Source organism: Coregonus clupeaformis, chromosome 6 (assembly GCF_020615455.1).
Source record: "Coregonus clupeaformis isolate EN_2021a chromosome 6, ASM2061545v1, whole genome shotgun sequence".
NCBI lineage: Eukaryota > Metazoa > Chordata > Actinopteri > Salmoniformes > Salmonidae > Coregonus > Coregonus clupeaformis.
In genome coordinates, this window is record NC_059197.1 from 52,157,561 (window position 1) to 52,177,268 (window position 19,708).

At 45.2% G+C, this 19,708-nt stretch overlaps 1 protein-coding gene across 22 annotated transcripts in view; it reads left to right on the top strand.

The window, feature by feature from the left end:
- The window catches only part of LOC121530687 (CLIP-associating protein 1-B-like), a 43,245-nt gene that overhangs the window by 6,530 nt on the left and 17,007 nt on the right, over positions 1-19,708 (top strand). For 19 of the 22 annotated variants that reach the window (XM_045220879.1, XM_045220886.1, XM_045220883.1 and 16 more), the window contains exons 9-17: positions 14,602-14,736; positions 15,509-15,597; positions 15,737-15,829; positions 16,077-16,222; positions 16,477-16,612; positions 16,928-16,998; positions 17,096-17,155; positions 17,796-17,873; positions 18,056-18,223. In XM_045220879.1, coding sequence (XP_045076814.1) covers positions 14,602-14,736; positions 15,509-15,597; positions 15,737-15,829; positions 16,077-16,222; positions 16,477-16,612; positions 16,928-16,998; positions 17,096-17,155; positions 17,796-17,873; positions 18,056-18,223 — 976 coding nt within the window. Of the gene's footprint in view, positions 1-1,184; positions 1,260-1,279; positions 1,377-13,318; positions 13,661-14,601; positions 14,737-15,508; positions 15,598-15,736; positions 15,830-16,076; positions 16,223-16,476; positions 16,613-16,927; positions 16,999-17,095; positions 17,156-17,795; positions 17,874-18,055; positions 18,224-19,708 lie in introns of those variants that run through there. The other 3 variants (XM_045220897.1, XM_045220896.1, XM_045220895.1) reach the window with 3 other exon arrangements.

Sequence of the window (19,708 nt, forward strand, 5' to 3'; positions counted from 1 at the left end):
CCTAATTTGATCACTGTTGTCGCAGAGAAATTTCCTGCCCAGCACGAAATGCAGCTTCTAAAGTTTGTAATTTGCCCTAACGAAAAATGTATCAACCCCTACAAACATTTCTATTAATTATAATGCACATAATAATTGACATTTCCTATTGCTGCAGGATTATTTTCCTGCTGTGAGAAACTGGTCAAATTAAGACAAGATGTATGTACAGGTGGGGACCTGATCCTAGATCAGCACTCCTACTCTGAGACACTTTGTGGATACAGACCCTGGGCTCAGACCACTTAGAGCTGGACAGAAAACCAACAACAGAGAAACCTGTTCCGTGTCCAGGCTCTTTCAGAAGAGAACAGTTAGTATGCATTGAGCAGTCTCTCTGCAGCAATGCAGGGCTGCAGGCAGGGGGTCAGATTCTCCTTTCAGCTGCTCTCTATTGGACATGTTCTTGGTATTCTGCACACAGAGTAGTGCCTTACCCTGAAGCAGCGGTATTGAACCAGGACCGACTGATATCGGAGATTGTGTCTCTTTGTTGCTGCGGCCGTATCATTTGACTTTCCTCAGGCCTCTTAAGTCTGGGACATAAAGGGTATAATTGCTGTGGTCATGAGGCTTCACTTTCATCACAAGAGTTCACCCTGTAGAGATTAGACTAGAGCTGCTGTAATCTCTACTTTCATTTAGTACACTGAATGACTTCATATCAAACCTAAGCAAATTGGCCAAAGCAAGGTGTCATGCTAGTTATTTTGTGGTAATGCATCATTGACGTCATTGACCGACATCTCATTGGTGTTTCCTGTTCACCTTGTGGGCCAAAGAAAGGGGAAAACCCTTTGCTGTCAACACAGTTTTTCCCCCTGTGCGGCTCGAAGGTTAACCAGGCATAAAGGCAATGTCTTGGCCTGGCCTCTCTACAACACCAGATACTTCAAAGGCCTGCCTCTCCTGTGCAGCTGACAGCTCATGAATGTCAACAGTCCAGGCAAGTGGAAAGGACCTCTCTCTCTGCCCAGGAATCCTGTGTCCTATTCATTTGGTACCAACCCGATTGAAACAGGGAGGTACTGCATCTGAATTTGTCCAATGAGAAACACTTGGCCCTAATGAATACTAGATCTGGGGCTGGCGAAGGTAAAGGGAGAGCCAGAGAGGCTAGGAAGAGGCAGCAACACAAGGGACTCTGCTGCAGGCATTTTGTCATCCGTGCAGTCACAAGACCTAGCTAGAGGGGAGGGGAAGGAGTAGCCTGGAGTACGGTAGGTAGAGACAATAGAGAAGAGACAGACATACGGCAGTGTTTGTCCTTGTTGCTCACTGTTACTTAGGTCTGTTAGTGTGTGGAATCAACAGCCCTGCTATGACCACAGGAGAAGGTATGGATCTCTTTTCTCTTTACAAAGGCCTTTTATAGCTACTGCATGGGTAGATTAGCTATAGTCGTGTTCTCATTGGGATTAGCCTATGGTGTTTACAGGTGGCCTCCGTAGGTAAATGAAAGGGAGTGGTGTTTTTGGTGAGAACTGCAGGAGATTTCATACAGGATGTTTCTCTTTCTTTCATTTCTTATAAAGGAAATAGTTTGGGCTGTTTATGTTACTGTGTTTGACATTGGTGAAACATTATACTAAGATGCTAGATACAAGGCAAATTAGCCCTGGTTTGTTTAGCTCATACTTGGACAAATGTTTTGGTCAGAAGAAAGAGCAGAGGACTAAATGTTACTTTTGTCTACTTCCTCATCATTTCCTTGCCAGTAGCCAGTCAATTAAGGTGCCAACTGTGCTCTGTGAATAGCCCTCTGCCTAGTGCACTTCTGACGCACAAATTATGAATAGGGGGCACTGAATGACTGGCAGAGGTGCCTTCTGTCAGTAGGGTAGGGTTACAGCTAGCTAGGGCTTTCATAGTATTTCGTATTTTTTGTATTTTATTAGGCCCCCCAATTAGCTACAGCCAAAGCTGCAGCTACTCTTGCTGGGGTCCACATAAAACATGACATAATACAGAACATTAATGGACAATTACAGCTGAACTACAGAAAACAACATGTTACATAACATGAATAGACAGGTACAGAACTAAATAAATTAAAATAAATAAATACATTATAATACAAAGAATTAAGACATGAAGTACATACATTTAAAATAAGAATACACACTTTCATATTCTTATGCCTTAGCCTTTTGTTACAGTTGCTTACTGTTACAATTGTAGGTCCTGATCCTAATCTCTCAGAACCAGTTGTTCTGCAAAGACTAGTGAGAATCTCACAACATTAGGAACCACCCGTGTCCTTGGTTCTCCCATTTTGAAATCAATACTATTCATAATAATAATGTGATTCATAGATTCTACTGAAATGCAAGTGCACTGCAAACGACAATGGAAATGCTACAATTCCTCCAGCTAAGGCTTCAACCACAGTTTTCACCCCAGCAACTGCCATTCAGCTCATAAATGAGCTACAGATGGAGTTTCCTCCCTGTTAAAGGCTTCAATTTAATCCTTCACCTCAGCAACCGCTTTGGAGTTTTCTCCAGCTAAAGTTACAATTGAATCATTCACTTTAGCTACATAGGTGGACTTTTTAGAGATCCATCACTCCGCTAAATATATTGAACAGAGTCGTCATTGTGATGAGGTGTGAATGACGGAGTCAGGCGCAGGAGGTAAAACACAGAAATCCAGAGTTTATTCAGTGTACATGAATAAAGCGCAGCAAGCATCAAAACGAAACTAGCACAAGGGAAAATCCACCTTGGCTACATACAAGGAAAGAGTAGCTCAACCAAGCTACTCACTCTCACAATGAACAATCACTCACAAAGGACAAGGGGGCAGAGGGAACACTTATACACAGACTAATGAGGGAATGAGTAGCAGGTGTGTGTGATTGACAAGACAAGACAAGACAAATGGAGTGATGATAAATGGAGCGGTAGTGGCTAGTAAGCCGGTGACGATGAATGCCGAAACCTGCCTGAGCAAGGAGGAGGGGCAGCCTCGGCTGAATTAGTGACAGTATCCCCCCCTTGACGCGCAGCTCCAGCAGCACGCCGACAACGGCCAGGAGGACGCGGAGCAGGGCGAGTCGGATGGCGACGATGGAAGTCCCTCAACAGAGAGGGATCGAGGATATCCCTCACTGGGACCCAGCACCGTTCCTCCGGACCGTACCCTTCCCACTCCACGAGGTACTGAAGGCCCCCCACCCGGCGCCTCGAATCCAGTATGGAACGGACAGAGTACGCCGGCGCCCCCTCGATGTCCAAAGGAGGTGTAGGGACCTCCCGCACCTCAGACTCCTGGAGCGGACCAGCCACCACCGGCCTGAGGAGAGACACATGAAACTAGGTTAATACGGTAATCAGGGGGGAGTAATAACCTATATGTGACCTCGTTGATTCTCCTCAGGACTTTGAACGGCCCTACAAACCGTGGGCTCAGCTTCCGGCAGGGCAGGCGGAGGGGTAGATTCCGGGTCAATAGCCAGACCCGTTCCCCGGTACAAAGACGGGGGCCTCACTGCGGTGATGGTCAGCGTTGGCGTTGGAGGTGAACATGGGCAGTGTTCCACGTCTCCTCCGCGCGCCAAAACCAGTCATCCACCGCAGGAGCTTCGGTCTGGCTCTGGTGCCACGGTGCCAGAACCGGTTGATAACCTAAAACACACTGAAATGGCGTTAGGTTCATAGAGGAGTGGCGGAGAGAGTTCTGGGCATATTCTGCCCATGGCAGGAACACTGACCACTCCCCCGGCCGGTCCTGGCAATAGGACCTCAGGAGCCTACCCACATCCTGATTTACCCGTTCCACCTGCCCATTACTCTCAGGGTGGGACCCAGAGGTCAGGCTGACCGAGACTCCCAGACGTTCCATGAACGCCTTCCAGACTTTTGACGTGAAATGGGGACCTCGGTCAGACACTATATCCTCTGGTACCCCGTAGTGCCGGAAGACGTGTAACCAGGGCCTCCGCAGTTTGCAGAGCCGTGGGAGACCGGGCAGAGGAAGGAGGCGGCAGGCCTTCAAAAAGTGGTCCACAATGACCAGGATGGTGGTGTTCCCTTGAGAGAGAGGCTGCCTAGGTGCCTTACTCTGGGCGCACACTGAGCAGGAGGAAACATACACCCTCACGTCACAGCTCCCGATCACCAACGCCGTAGTTCTGCTCCGCCGGGCTGAGCTTCTTTGAGAAGAACGCACAGGGGCGGAGCTTGGGTGGCGTGCCCGAGCGTTGAGACAGGACTGCTCCCATCCCAACCTCGGACGCATCCACCTCCACTACGAACGGTAGTGATGGATCGGGGTGGGCCAGTACCGGGGCCGAGGTGAACAGTTCCCTCAGGTTACTGAAGGCCCTGTCAGCCTCAGCAGACCAGCGGAGCAGGGACGGCCCACCCTTCAACAGAGATGTAATGGGAGCTGCGACCTTGCCAAAGCCCCGGTTAAACCTCAGATAATAGTTGGCGAAGCCAAGGAAGCGCTGCACCTCCTTTACCGTGGTTGGAGTCGGCCAATTACGCACGGCTGAAATGCAATCTCCCTCCATCTCCACACCTGAGGTGGTAATTCGGTATCCGAGGAAGGAGACGGACTGCTGGAAAACAAACTTCTCTGCCTTGGCATAAAGGTCATTTTCCAACAGTCGGGCCAGTACTTTGCGAACCAGGGACACATGCTCGGCGCGCTTAGCGGAATACACCAAGATGTCATCGATGTAGACCACTACACCGCGACCAAGCATGACCCGAAACACCTCGTTCACAAAGGACTGGAAGACTGAGGGAGCATTCATCAAACCATAGGGCATCACCAGGTATTCATAATGCCCTGTGGTTGTGCTGAATGCTGTCTTCCACTCATCTCCCTCTCGGATACGCACCAGGTTGTACGCACTCCTGAGATCTAATTTAGTGAAGAAGCGCGCTCCATGCAATGACTCAACCACTGACGGAATGAGGGGGAGAGGATAACTAAATCTAATCGTCTCCCTGTTCAGTGGTCGATAGTCAATGCACGGGCGCAGACCGCCGTCTTTCTTCTTCACAAAAAATAAACTTGAGGAGGCGGGTGAAGTGGAGGGACGTATGTACCCCTGGTGCAGGGACTCGGGGACGTACGTCTCTGCCTGCGACAGGGGATACATATTATACCTGGGAGGTACAGCGTCTACCCAAAGGTTTATTGCGCAATCCCCTGCCCGATGAGGTGGCAATTTAGTTGCTTTATTCTTGGAGAAAACTTGTGCCAGATCATGGTATTTGGGGGGAATGCGCACGGTGGAGGCACCGTCTGGACTTTCCACCGTGGTTGCACCAACGGAAACACCCAGACACCTACCCTGACACTCTCACGACCACCCTGTGCGGCCATGAGAAAGTGGGGTTGTGGAGTGCTAGCCACGGAATACCTAACACCACAGGGAAAGCAGGAGACTCAATGATGGAAAAAGTGACCTGCTCACAATGCGTCTCCTGTGTGATCATGGTGACTGGTACTGTGACTTCCTTTATCAACCCGGACCCTAATGGTCGACTATCAAGTGCTCTGATGGGGCGTGGAATGGATAGGGGAACTAATGAAATGCCCTGGCGGCGTGCAAAAGTTTTATCCATAAAGTTCCCAGCTGCGCCTGAATCTACTAGCGCCTTACACTTGGGAACTCTCATGTAATCAGGGAAGTATATGGGTATGGTACAGTGCACAGCAGAGGGCTCTGAACAAGTGTGGGTGCTCAATACCTGGGGTGATGCGAGAGTGCCCTGCGGCCACCTCTTGACCCAAAAGAGCGCTGACGACAACGTGTGGTGGAATGTCCCTTCGTGCCATCCGATTGGCACTGGCGCTGTCGTCTTCTGCTCTCTCGGTGTGCGGTACCACCCAGCTCCATGAGCTCTGGATCCGCGTTGGTTGGGGCGGGAACGGGCAGACCTCCTCCAGGACGTCCTCTGGTTGCCAGCAGGTTATCCAGACGAATGTCCATGTCCACCATTTCGGTAAAAGACAAACTGGTGTCACGGCACGCTAGCTCCCGTCGGACGTCCTCCCGTAGATGGCACCGGAACTGGTTGATCAGGGCCCACTCGTTCCACCCGGATCCTGCTGCCAGAATCCGGAACTCCAGCACGAACTCCTGTACTGTCCTTGTCCCCTGCCTCAAGTGGACCAGCTGCTCACCCGCCTCTCGACCCTCGGGCGGGTGATCGAAATAGGCGGGCAAACTCCCTGTAGTCCACCAACGCGGCTCCTCCTTCTCTCCAAACCGCGTTGGCCCACTCCAGGGCTTTCCCCGAGAGGCAGGAAATGAGGACGGACACCTGCTGGCGCCTGGGGCACCGCGACACTGGAGCAGTACAGCTCCAGTTGGAGAAGGAATCCCTGACATAGAGCCGGCGTCCCATCGAACGCCCGTGGTCGAGATATCTGGATCCCTCCGGATGCTGTGATGTAGGTGGCTGGATCCGGTTGGCCAGCTGGTCTCGAAGGATCGGTTCCTCTTCTCCCCAGGCGTTGGACGACCTGAAGAACCCGATCCATCGCTTCCCCCAAGCTGGCCAGCATAGTGGAATGTTCCTGGACCCTTGCCACTATTCCAGGCATGCGCTCCTCTCCTGCTGACTCCATAGAGGGTGAGTGATTCTGTGATGAGGTGTGAATGACGGAGTCAGGCGCAGGAGGTAAAACACAGAAATCCAGAGTTTATTCAGTGTACATGAATAAAGCGCAGCAAGCATCAAAACAAAACTAGCACAAGGGAAAATCCACCTTGGCTACATACAACCGAGCTACTCACTCTCACAATGAACAATCACTCACAAAGGACAAGGGGGCAGAGGGAACACTTATACACAGACTAATGAGGGAATGAGTACCAGGTGTGTGTGATTGACAAGACAAGACAAATGGAGTGATGATAAATGGAGCGGTAGTGGCTAGTAAGCCGGTGATGACGAACGCTGAAACCTGCCCGAGCAAGGAGGAGGGGCAGCCTCGGCTGAATTCGTGACAGTCATTATCATCAGATGGGATTATCATGTCTAGTGCATAGAAATTAACTAAACCAAACAATTGCCGTGTTACAGTCTACCGCCCGTAAAGGCTTAGCTAAGGTATAGTTTGTGGCCTTTGGACTTATTTTAATAAAGTCCCCTTGATATGGAGTTTCCTCCAGTTCTCATAAACTTGTTTTGCATATCTATTTTCATTCCCGCATCACACTCACACCCAGCAGCATCCACCAGTCACACACAAAATAAGAATACACTTTCATAAAACTTTGCTCTACTGACTGACATCAGTAAACTGACCAGACTATCATATTATATGGAGCAGTATGTTCTTACTCTACTGAGGCTTTGCTTACAAATGCTTTCTCTGAGCAGGCACTGATATCTTGATACTAAGGGCACATCCTAGCTTTTAACTTTAACCCAAACACCAAATGTGCTTGCAAGGGAGATGCTACAGCTATTTAGGTCAGAGGCGCTGTGGTTTGCTGTTTTATTAGTTTTTTAAAGCTACTTTTGCTGCTTGCTTGAGTGATTTGAGATGGCAGGGAGTTCCAAGCTACAGTATTATGGCTCTATATATTACTGTGAATTGCCTTGAATTTGTTTTTTTGGCTTTAGGGACTAAGGAAAGACCTTTAGTTGTATGCCTTGTGGAGTATGAATGTCTGTCAGAGCTGTATGTTAGTTGATTGAATAGACCGTTTGGAGTAACAAAAAACGAGAAGTGATACAGACAATTTCTTCTCTACTATGAGCCAGGAAATGTCAACATGCTGTTGACATTAGCGCTCTTGGAACATTGCTGGATAAGACGTGCTGCTCTGTTTTGGGCCAGCTGTAGCGTTATGTCTTTCTTTGCAGCACCTGACCATATTACCGGGCAGAAGTCACGATAAGATCAAATTGAGCCTGCAGGACTTCTTTGATCAGTTGTGGTAACCTAGTCCTGACAGGTTACAGTCTAAAGTGACACCAAGAAGATTAGTTTCCTCAACTTGTTCTATAACCACATCTTTCATAACCAGATCCAGCTTAGGTCTAGAGCAGCGGTCTCCAACAGGCCGATTATGAGTAGCTTGCCAAACAATTCTGAAAGTACATGCAATTTTCACGTGTTCCACTGCAAACTGTCATAAACAAATCTCACAAGTATCAGACACCGCAAGCTCCCAGCTACTATCTAATCAACGCAACATTGACATTTATCCCATTCCTGGTTATCCACTATTGGCTTAAAAAGCCAAACTTAACACACTATCGGCCAATTAATTTCCAGCAATATTGCCCACCTGTCTGTGTGGTGCGTGCGTTTGTCTATCACCGTGTGTAGCCAGTTGATGTGATGACCATTTTGTGGGTTGACAGAAATACTTTCCCCAAAACCATCTCAATTAAATGTTAACTGCAAAGTAGGCTTACCTGGCAGAAGTATATCATGAGGAAGTATATCATTTGTATCTATTATTTGTTATTTTCAAACGTTTCCATGAAATGAGAAGCAGCAGTGCAGAACCATAACTAGACTGGCATATTCCTCACTCACTAGATATGCAATTAAAGGGAATTACTCAAAAAGATATATTTGTTAGTTTTCTTCCAGACCTAAAAACAATTGTATTCTGATGTGATGTAACCAGTGGTGTAAAGTACTTAAGTAAAAATACTTTAAAGTACTACTTAAGTAGTTTTTTTGGGGTATATTTATTATTTATATTTTTTCAACTTTTGCTTTTACTTCACTACATTCCTTAAGAAAATATTGTACTTTTTACTCCATACATTTTCCCTGACACCCAAAAGTACTCGTTACATTTTGAATGCTTAGCAGCACAGGAAAATGGTCCAAAAAACGCACTTATCAACAGAACACTTACCCTGGTCATCCCTACACCCTACTGCCTCTGATCTGGTGGACTCATTAAATACACATGCTTTGTTTGTAAATGATGTCTAAATGTTGGAGTCTGCCCCTGGCTATCCATCAATTAAAAAAAAATAAGAAAATGGTACCGTCTGCTTAAAATATAAGGAATTTGAAATGATTTATACTTGTACTTTTGATACTTAAGTACATGTTAGCGATTACATTTACTTTTGATACTTACTTAAGTATATTTAAAACTAAATACTTTTAGACTTTTACTCAAGTAGTATTTTACTGGGTGACTTTCACTTTTACTTGAGTCATTTTCTATTAAGGTATCTTTTACTTTTACTCAAGTATGACAATTGGGTACCTTTTCCACCACTGGATTTAACTATTGACATTGACTCAGAACATCCAATTCCATTGTTTCTCTATGAACTATTTTATTTTTGAGAGTGAAAAACCTAAAAGAAATCTAAAACCAGGAAAAATAAAATCACATATTTTATAGAGCCCCCCTTAAGAGTGGCTTAATAACCATTATTTTACATTTACATTGACATTTTAGTCATTTAGCAGACGCTCTTATCCAGAGTGACTTACAGTTAGTGAGTGCATACATTATTATTATTTTTATTAATTTTTCATACTGGCCCCCCGTGGGAATTGAACCCACAACCCTGGCATTGCAAACGCCATGCTCTACCAACTGAGCTACATCCCTGCCGGCCATTCCCTCCCCTACCCTGGACGACGCTGGGCCAATTGTGCGCTGCCCCATGGGCATATTGACAGAAAACAGTGCGCTACTTTCTCTTGTACAGTAAGGAACAGGGAAGAGTTGCAGGGGAGTGGAAAAGAAAAGAATGTTCCTATTTGAAAGCTAGAAAAGAATGTGTAGCTCGTGACGTTTCATTTTTTAAAAGTAGCTCTCATGTTAGAAAAGGTTGGAGACCCCTGATCTAGAGCTTAAGGAATGATTTGTTCTGAAATACTATGCTCTTAGTCTTCGATATATTCAGGACTGGTTTATTGCTGGCCAACCATTCTGAATCTAACTTCAACTCTTTGTTTAGAGTTGCAGTGATTTCACTAGCTTGTTTAAGGCTAGTGGTAAATCATTAGTAAAAATAGAAAACAGTAACAGGCCAAGACAGCTCCCTTGCGGAATTCCACAGTTTACATGTATTAGATTAGAGAGGCTCCCATTGAAGAAAACCCTCTGTGTTCTATTAGATAGATTGCCATATCATTGATCAAAAGCTGAGGGTGTAAAGCCATAACACATACGTTTTTCCGCTAACAGATGATGGTCAATAATATCAAAAGCTGCACTGAAATTGGTCTGCTGTTAGAACCAGAAAAGGGTGGTTAACCATTCTTGGGAAGCGGAATGACTTTAGCTTCCCTCCAGGTTTGAGGGAAAAAATGTTTCTCCAAGCTCAGATATGAGAAATAGGAGCTGCAACATATTCCGCTACTATCCTCAGTAGCTTTCCATCTAAATTGTCAATACCAGGTGGTTTCTCATTATTAATGGCCAGCAACAATTTGTTCACCTCTTCCACACTAACTTTATTTTTCTAATGACATTTTAATTTACATTGCTTTTCTTTCATAATTATGAAGATCTAACTAGAGTGAAGAGAGTGCCTGTAGGCATGGGATTGGTTATGTGCAACATTCATTCATTCAGGATTGTTTTGATGCTGGCTTGGCTTTTCACTCCTATTTGTCTAGTTGATTGTGAGAAATTACTGCTGAAATGTATGTTTTTTTCTTGCAGAAATTGCATTAATATTTGAAACGAATAGGGCTGTTGAATTGTGCTGCTCCTATGTTGTCAAGTGCTTGAGTAGCTCGTTCCCCGGTGAGAAAGTTTCTCTGTGAGAGAATGGCTGGTTTGTGCTCAAGGTATCGGATGGTGGAGAGGAAGAGCAAGCTGTGTGTTGATAGTTGGTGTCCTCAGGTACTGTAGAGAATAATGGAGTGTTCTCCTCAGAGGTACTGTAGGTTGAATTCCACAGTATCACTTGCAGGTTGAAGCTGTTGTTGCTCTGTTCTCAGACAACAACTGGTGCATTTATCAGGGTGCACTGCCATCTAGTGGATTAAATAGTGAACGTCTGGTTTGCAGGAGATTATTACTGCATTATAAAGTAGGTCTCATGTGCTTATGATTCATTGCTGATTTTGTTGTTTTCTTTTAGGATGCACTCATGGATCCATAGGTTATGTGTCTAACATTGTCTATGCAAACACTGTTGTCTATGTCCTGAACATGTAATCAAATGGCTACCCAGACTATTTGCATTGCCCCCCCTCTTTTATGCTGCTGCTACTCTCTGTTTATTATCTATGAATAGTCACTTTAATAACTCTACCTACATGTACATATTACCTCAATTACCTCAGTACCGGTACCCCCTGTATATAGCCTCGCTATTGTTATTTTTACTGCTGCTCTTTAATTATTTGTTACTTTTATTTCGTATTATTTTATATTGTATTTTTTAGTGTGAATTTTATTTTTGTATTCTTTCTTAAAACTGCATTGTTGGTTAAGGGCTTGTAAGTAAGCATTTCACTGTTGTATTCGGCGCTTGTGACGAATAAAATTGGATTTGATTTTCTTCGTAGCTTTAACCAAACAGGATGTTTTGCATTCAGACCAGTTGTACTGCCCTTGCTCACAAAGAGTCCATGATTTTATCTGCATAGAAAAGTATTGTGCGGGCCGCCTAAGGGTTTCTTCGGCCACCTATGTCAAAACAGTAAAAAAATAAAAACGTTTTCAGTGTAAACTTCAACGACTAAAACCAGATATAAAGTACAGTGAGGGGAAAAAAGTATTTGATCCCCTGTTGATTTTGTACGTTTGCCCGCTGACAAAGAAATGATCAGTCTATAATTTTAATGGTAGGTTTATTTGAACAGTGAGAGACAGAATAACAACAACAAAATCCAGAAAAACGCATGTCAAAAATGTTATAAATTGATTTGCATTTTAATGATGAGACTAAAATTGAGCTTTTTGGCCATCAAGAAAAATGTCTGGCGCAAAGCCAACACCTCTCATCACCCCGAGAACACCATCCCCACAGTGAAACATGGTGGTGGCAGCATCATGCTGTGGGGATCCCCTGTAGCTCAGTTGGTAGAGCATGGCGCTTGCAACGCCAGGGTTATGGGTTCGTTTCCCACGGGGGGCCAGTATGAAAATATATGCACTCACTAACTGTAAGTCGCTCTGGATAAGAGCGTCTGCTAAATCACTAAAATGTAATGTTTTTCATCGGCAGGGACTGGAAAACTGATCAGAATTGAAGGAATGATGGATGGTGCTAAATACAGGGAAATTCTTGAGGGAAACCTGTTTCCAGAGATTTGAGACTGGGACGGAGGTTCACCTTCCAGCAGGACAATGACCCTAAGCATACTGCTAAAGCAACACTTGAGTGGTTTAAGGGGAAACATTTAAATGTCTTGGAATGGCCTAGTCAAAGCCCAGACCTCAATCCAACTGAGAATCTGTGGTATGACTTAAAGATTGCTGTACACCAGCGGAACCAATCCAACTTGAAGGAGCTGGAGCAGTTTTGCCTTGAAGGATGGGCAAAGATCCCAGTGGCTAGATGTGCCAAGCTTATAGAGACATACCCCAAGAGACTTGCAGCTGTAATTGCTGCAAAAGGTGGCTCTACAAAGTATTGACTTTGGGGTGGGTGAATAGTTATGCACGCTCAAGTTTTCAGTTTTTTTTGTCTTATTTCTTGTTTGTTTCACAAAACAAAATATTTAGCATCTTCAAAGTGGTAGGCATGTTGTGTAAACCAAATGATACAACCCCCCCCAAAAATAAATTTTAATTCCAGGTTATAAGGCAACAAAATAGAAAAAATGCTAAGGGGGGTGAATACTTTCGCAAGCCACTGTAAGTCAATGCAAAATTTGTAGAATTGCAGGAAATTAGCTTTAAAACAGCTTCTATATTTTTCAGACTGTGACCACACCCTTGGCCACTCCCATGGCTATGCCCACCGACTAAGGCCCATTTTGATCCAGAAAAAACTCAGTCTTTATTTACAATGCAAACACTGCAATCTGAACCTGAACCCTCTCTGCTTGCTTCGAAGCCAACATTTGCATGCAGCTCATCCTTTAGCTGCGAATTTCCCTCCATTTTGCTCTGCTGTCTGTGCTGACAAATTCCACATCTGTTAAGGAAAATAATCTTGAAGACAGAGAATAACCAACTGCCTGTAGATAGAGTAAATTCCACCTTGTCTCTCTCATCACTCTCCAGTGATGGCGCTAGGCTCACTGACCTGTTAAGATTGAATTCATGGCTCATCAGTTTCTGTCTGGCTCCTCCCACTCCCAGGCCTGGTGGCATATCATGGTGATAGAGAGGGTGTGTCCTTGGCTCCTCTCCCCCCTGTGGGAGGTGGAGCTGTCCATCTGCTCTCTCTGTCATCACTGCTCTACGGGCCGGCTCACTGTGCTCAGTAGGGGGGACACCTAGCATCACAGCACAGCAAGCGCTTGTGTGTTACTGGGAGAGTGTGTCAACTGTGTAGCAGGAGGGCAGCCATAGCCTGAGCCACGGGTGCTCACGCGTCAGGGAGGAGAGCGTGTAGCTGTTACTGCTAGCTGCCTGCAGCGTGGGAGCTAGCTGGGAGACCTGTGGAGACTGTGAGGAGTGAGGAGGGGGTCTGGAGTGGACCGTCTGTCGACATGCTGAGGAAACTGGTCTGCAGGAAGATCTGTGCCTGTAAGCTCTGCTTCTCTTTCTTCTTGACACGTGGGGGTAGAGGAGAGACCCATTGTATTCATGTTAATGAGCGCCTTGGAGGAATGTGGGTCATGTCAAGAGATGAAGATTGAGAGATTGGGGAGATTTACATTTTCAGCTGAGGAGTGACAGACAGGAGAGGACAGCTGGGTACAGAGTATGCACTATAAAGACTGAAGGCTCAGACAATCTGAAGGCTATCACTAACCATTTCTGGATTTTAATACATTCATTGCTGAATGGTTGTTTCCCCTAAAATGGTCTTTAACCTAGATGAAAACGGGTACAATGAGTTTTGTATCTGTTGTACTTTGTATTAATGAGCTACCCTTATCACAACTGGTGTTGATGACACAGAAATGCTCAGAGCTGGGTTTTAAATGAGGCTGGTTTATTAGACACCTTGTTGGGATATTGACAGTGTATGTCGTTTTAATATTGCAATGAGGAGAGAAACACTGAGGTAGATGGCACATAACTGATGTGATGTGTTGGTGTGCTGCCCTGCAGTGTGTGGACCTCTGAATAATGCATGGGGTTTTGTTTCATTGATCGCTGGTCTGGCAGATTACTCTGCCCCCTCTGGGCCGACCGACCGGGACTCACATGTTCAGTACACCACAGTTTGTGGGGTAGTCACTTCACTTCCAAAGCATGTGGGCGCAACCACCGGTGACCGGAATCAGACCTAGACAATTACCAACAGAATGAACGCTGATGACCCCCCCCCCCAATGTGTGTGTGTGAAGGTCATGCCAAAAGGTCATGTAGGCGGCTTCTGAAATGTGTTGTTGTATGAGGGAATGGGATTGAGCACATGGTGCTGATATGAAACGTGCTTTGTTTGTTTTGTACAGTCAGCATTCAAATTGTGTCTGAGTTGAAATAACTTGAGTTCTCTGTTTTGCCTTCCCTCCCAGATAAGAACTTTGATGATGATGATTCGGTGGACGGGGGGCGGTCCTCTTCTTCTAAGGGCCCCTCCTCAGGGAAGAAGACGGTGAGCATGGGGTCGTTCCGTAAGCCCAGCTCTGCTTCCAGCACCAAATCAACAGGTGAGATGCCCCTTCCTGTTCACTCCAGCACCAGCAGAGAGTGTATTAGGGATGGAACGATGAGCCATGACTATTTTAACATTGTCAAATGGGATTAGTTCTTTCTCCTACCACAGTATGCCTTTCATTTGCTTCCTCAAGAATGATTGTGTGTGTGTGTGTCTGTGTGCGTGCGTCTATCTGTGTGAGTGCATTGTTCATACTTTTTAGACTTCATGATGTCTGGATTATCTAGAAAAGCCTTTATTTGGCTATGGGTAATAACAGGGCTCTGCAGTACAACCATTTTACTCACAAATGCACATGGAATTTTTATTTACGAGCACCAGTGCGCCTAGAAAAATGAATGATTCTAATTAATATCTCAAATACTTTTCATCGTGCTCCTAAATTGATTTGTGTTCGCCTACATTTTTCAACTTAGGCGCACACGTGCTCCATGTAAAAAGGTTGAGCGTAGAGCCCTGAATAATGACCTCTGTCCAGGATTTGTATGGGAGATAAGCCACTGTGGAGCTGTCTAGTGTATATCTGTAACCTTGGAACAGTGCCGATGGTGAGGATTATGTTATGATGTAATGGAACCACAACACAGAGAGAACACAGATTTGATAGAAACATGGGATAATGAGAATTGAGCGTGATATACCCTGCATTAACTCCATAAGTCTGTAGCCAATCCAAGATGAATATTTGTGTGAATAATAGCCTACTAGAATAGCTTCCTGGTAAAGTTAACAATTTTGACCTTGTGGTCTTCTGCTTATATCAGGGAGAGATGGTCCTAGTGCTGCTTCTGCTGCTGGGGCTGTGGATGAGGAGGACTTCATCCGGGCCTTCGAGGAGGTGCCCACTATGCAAGTATGTGTTCACTCTCATAACGATATCAAAATCATTCCACACTATTCTCGCTTGGGCAAACTTGCCCTATGTTACAGGTTTATGAAACGCATTTGGAATGTGCTTCCTCTAAGGGATTCCTCTTCTCTCCTCCTCTCAGCTTTTCTCTAACAGGGAGATGGAGGACGCCATGACCAAGATCAGAGAGGTGCTGGCTGACGACAAACGAGACTGGGAGCACAGAGTCACTGCGGTAAGAGACTACCAACCAATCGTCCCCCACCTCCAGATGACTTCATCACACTGGCTACATTCCAGTATCCACACTAGCGTACCACTTAGAATGACGCAATGTATTGGCCATGCATTCTAAGTGTGGATTTTGGAATGTAGCCACGACTATTAAGTAACTGTTCTGTTAAGCAGCCACTTCTATCATTTGATTGGAAATGTTATTTTGATGAATGGCTTGATGGTTTTGGTTGTCTTCTTCTCTCTAGTTGAAGAAGATGCGTTCTGTGCTCCTGGCAGGAGCGGTGGAGTTTGATGGTTTCTCCCAGCAGCTGCGTCTCATGGAGGCAGCCTTTAAGATGTCCGCTAAAGACCTGCGCTCTCAGGTGGTCAGAGAGGCCTGTATCACTCTGGGGTAAGGAGACCTCTAGTCCTTTTCTCTTACTCACGGTATCAATTCAAATCAAACAAGCTTTCTTTAATGTTACCAAAGCCATACTATTATAACGTTATACAATATCAATGCAATAAAATAACTGAAATTACAAAGAGTGTTAGGAATGTTTTTTCCCCCCACACTTTATTGTACAGCCCCATCAGTACAAAATAAGATACTATTGATATCATAATAACTTGTCTCCATCTCTTTTTCGTACCTCTATCCTGCAGCCACCTGTCCTACATCCTGGGGAACAGGTTTGACCATTGTGCTGAGTCCATCATGCCCACTCTCCTAACCCTGGTCTCTAACTCGGCCAAGGTCATGGCCACATCCGGCATCGCTGTCATACGACTCATCATCAGAGTGAGTGGACAATAAAGTTATTGACATTTGAATGAAGTTGAGGTGAATTTAATTTAGTTCAATTGAGCTGGGTTGTTGAGTGTCAGTCAGACCAAATGGTCGAGTGGCTAGCCTTTCTTTTTAGGAACACAAACACACATCTTTCCTTCCCGAGGGCTGCAAATTGCATTCCACTGCATTCCGATGTGGGCATTCATTGTTGGTGGTTGCTTGCGATTGTTCTCCAAAGATGCCTTGTGTGTTCCTCACATTTCTATTGAGTTTAGAACAGCTAGTAACTGAATTAGTAAAAACTGGTCTTTCTCTGTCTTCCAGCATACACACTACCCTCGTCTCATTCCTATTGTGACCAGCAGCTGCCAATCTAAATCTGTGGCCGTGAGAAGGTAAACAAACAAACAGCCTCAGAAAGACTTATCCCTATTCGCTCTGTAGCTGAATGTCTGTCTGTTTTCCCTGACTGTCTTATTGTTCTATTTCCAGGCGCTGTTTTGAGTTCTTGGACCTCTTGCTGCAGGAGTGGCAGACCAACTCTCTAGAGAGGTACGCTAAAATGGCTGCTACTAGACAGGCCTATAAACTCATACTTATAATTGTCCCCCCTCTTCAACAACTTAATATTGTATTGCTGTGATGTAGCTAGCTACTGTACTGTAAACCTTTTTCTAGCTACTGTCAAGTGAATTTTTACAGTAATATGAAACAATGTTGTTGTCAGTGAGTCGCTCCTCATCTCCGCAGTTTCCATGGCAATGCCAGGGAGGGATATCTATCCCATAAAAGCACACTGTGCTTCATCATTGTGGTGAAACCAAATCTCTGACTGGGATGTCAGGGGAGCTCTCAGGTCCCCTTCTCATTGAATTACATTGCGTCCCAAATGGCACCCTATTCCCTGTATAGTGCAGTACTTTTGACCAGAGCCCTATGGGCCCTGGTCAAAAGCAGTGCACTATGTAGGGAATAGGGTGCCGTAGGGCTCTGGTCAAAAGCAGTGCACTATATAGGGAATAGGGTGCCGTAGGGCTCTGGTCAAAAGTAGTGCACTATATAGGGATTAGTGTGGCATTTGGGATGTAACCGTAGCTTTTTATGCTGTGGTGGTTTTGGTGGAGAGGGGGGTAAAGGGATGCTGCATGCAGAGAGAATGAAGCTGGTGTTCCTTCTCTGTTTGACCCCTCAGGAATGTAGCTGTTCTGACTGAGACCATCAAGAAAGGAGTCCATGATGCAGACTCCGAGGCCAGATCAGTGGCCAGGAAGTAAGTCACTCTCACACTATGTCGGCCATACATGAACCATATTTTTATTTGAAAATAGGAGTTCACAAACATCACATGTTATCATGGTAACAACTTTTCCTCCACATTTGATATCTGCCAACCTGAAACATTGCTCCATCTCACTCTTTCTGCGCCTTTGTCCTCTCTGTTGTTTTGTGCAGGTGTTACTGGACGTTCCACGGCCACTTCAGCCGGGAGGCGGAGCAGCTGTTCCAGGCTCTAGAGTCGTCCTATCAGAAGGCTCTCCAGTCCCACCTGAAGAGTTCTGACAGCATAATGTCCCTTCCTGCCTCAGACCGCTCCTCCTCCTCCTCACAGGAGAGCCTCAAGTGAGACACTCCACCCTTTCTATCCTTCTCCCCTTCTGTCTCTCTCTCTCTCTCTCTCTCTCTCTCTCTCTCTCTCTCTCTCTCTCTCTCTCTCTCTCTCTCTCTCTCTCTCTCTCTCTCTCTCTCTCTCTCTCTCTCTCTCTCTCTCTCTCTCTCTCTCTCTCTCTCTCTCTCTCTCTGTCTCTCTCTCTCTCTCTGTCTCTCTCTCTCTCTCTCTCTCTCTCTCTCTCTCTCTCTCTCTCTCTCCTGTCTCTCTCTCTCTGTCTCTCTCTTCTCTCTCTCTCTCTCTCTCTCTCTCTCTCTGTCTCTCTCTCTCTCTCTCTCTCTCTCTCTCTCTCTCTCTCTCTCTCTCTCTCTCTCTCTCTCTCTCTCACTGTCTCTCTCTCTCTCTCTCTCTCTCTCTCTCAATTCAAGGGGCTTTATTGGCATGGGAAACATATGTTTACATTGCCATAGTAAGTGAAATAGATACTAAACAAAAGTGAAATGAACAAAAAAAATGAACAGGAAACATTACACAAAAGTTCCAAAAGAATAAAGACATTTCAAATGTCATATTATGTCTATATACAGTGTTGTAACGATGTGCAAATAGTTAAAGTACAAATGGGAAAATAAATATGGGTTGTATTTACAATGGTGTTTGTTCTTAACTGGTTGCCCTTTTCTTGTGGCAACAGGTCACAAATCTTGCTGCTGTGATTTCACACTGTGGTATTTCACCCAATAAATATGGGAGTTTATCAAAATTGGATTTGTTTTAGAATTCTTTGTGGGTCTATGTAATCTGAGGGAAATATGTGTCTCTAATATGGTCATACATTTGGCAGGAGGTTAGGAAGTGCAGCTCAGTTTCCACCTCGTTTTGTGGGCAGTGTGCACATAGCCTGTCTTCTCTTGAGAGCCAGGTCTGCCTACGGCGGCCTTTCTCAATAGCAAGGCCATGCTCACTGAGTCTGTACATAGTCAAAGCTTTCCTTAATTTTGGGTCAGTCACAGTGGTCAGGTATTCTGCCACTGTGTACTCTCTGTTTAGGGCCAAATAGCATTCTAGTTTGCTCTGTTCTTTTGTTAATTCTTTCCAATGTGTCAAGTAATTATCTTTTTGTTTTCTCATGTTTTGGTTGGGTCTAATTGTGTTGCTGTCCTGGGGCTCTGTGGGGTCTGTTTGTGTTTGTGAACAGAGTCCCATGACCAGCTTGCTTAGGGGACTTTTCTCCAGGTTCATCTCTCTGTAGGTGATGGCTTTGTTATGGATGGTTTGGGAATCGCTTCCTTTTAGGTGGTTGTAGAATTTAATGGCTCTTTTCTGGATTTTGATAATTAGTGGGTATCGCCCTAATTCTGCTCTGCAAGCATTATTTGGTGTTTTACGTTGTACACAGAGGATATTTTTGCAGAATTCTGCATGCAGAGTCTCAATTTGGTGTTTGTCCCATTTTGTGAATTCTTGGTTGGTGAGCGGACCTCAGACCTCACAACCAT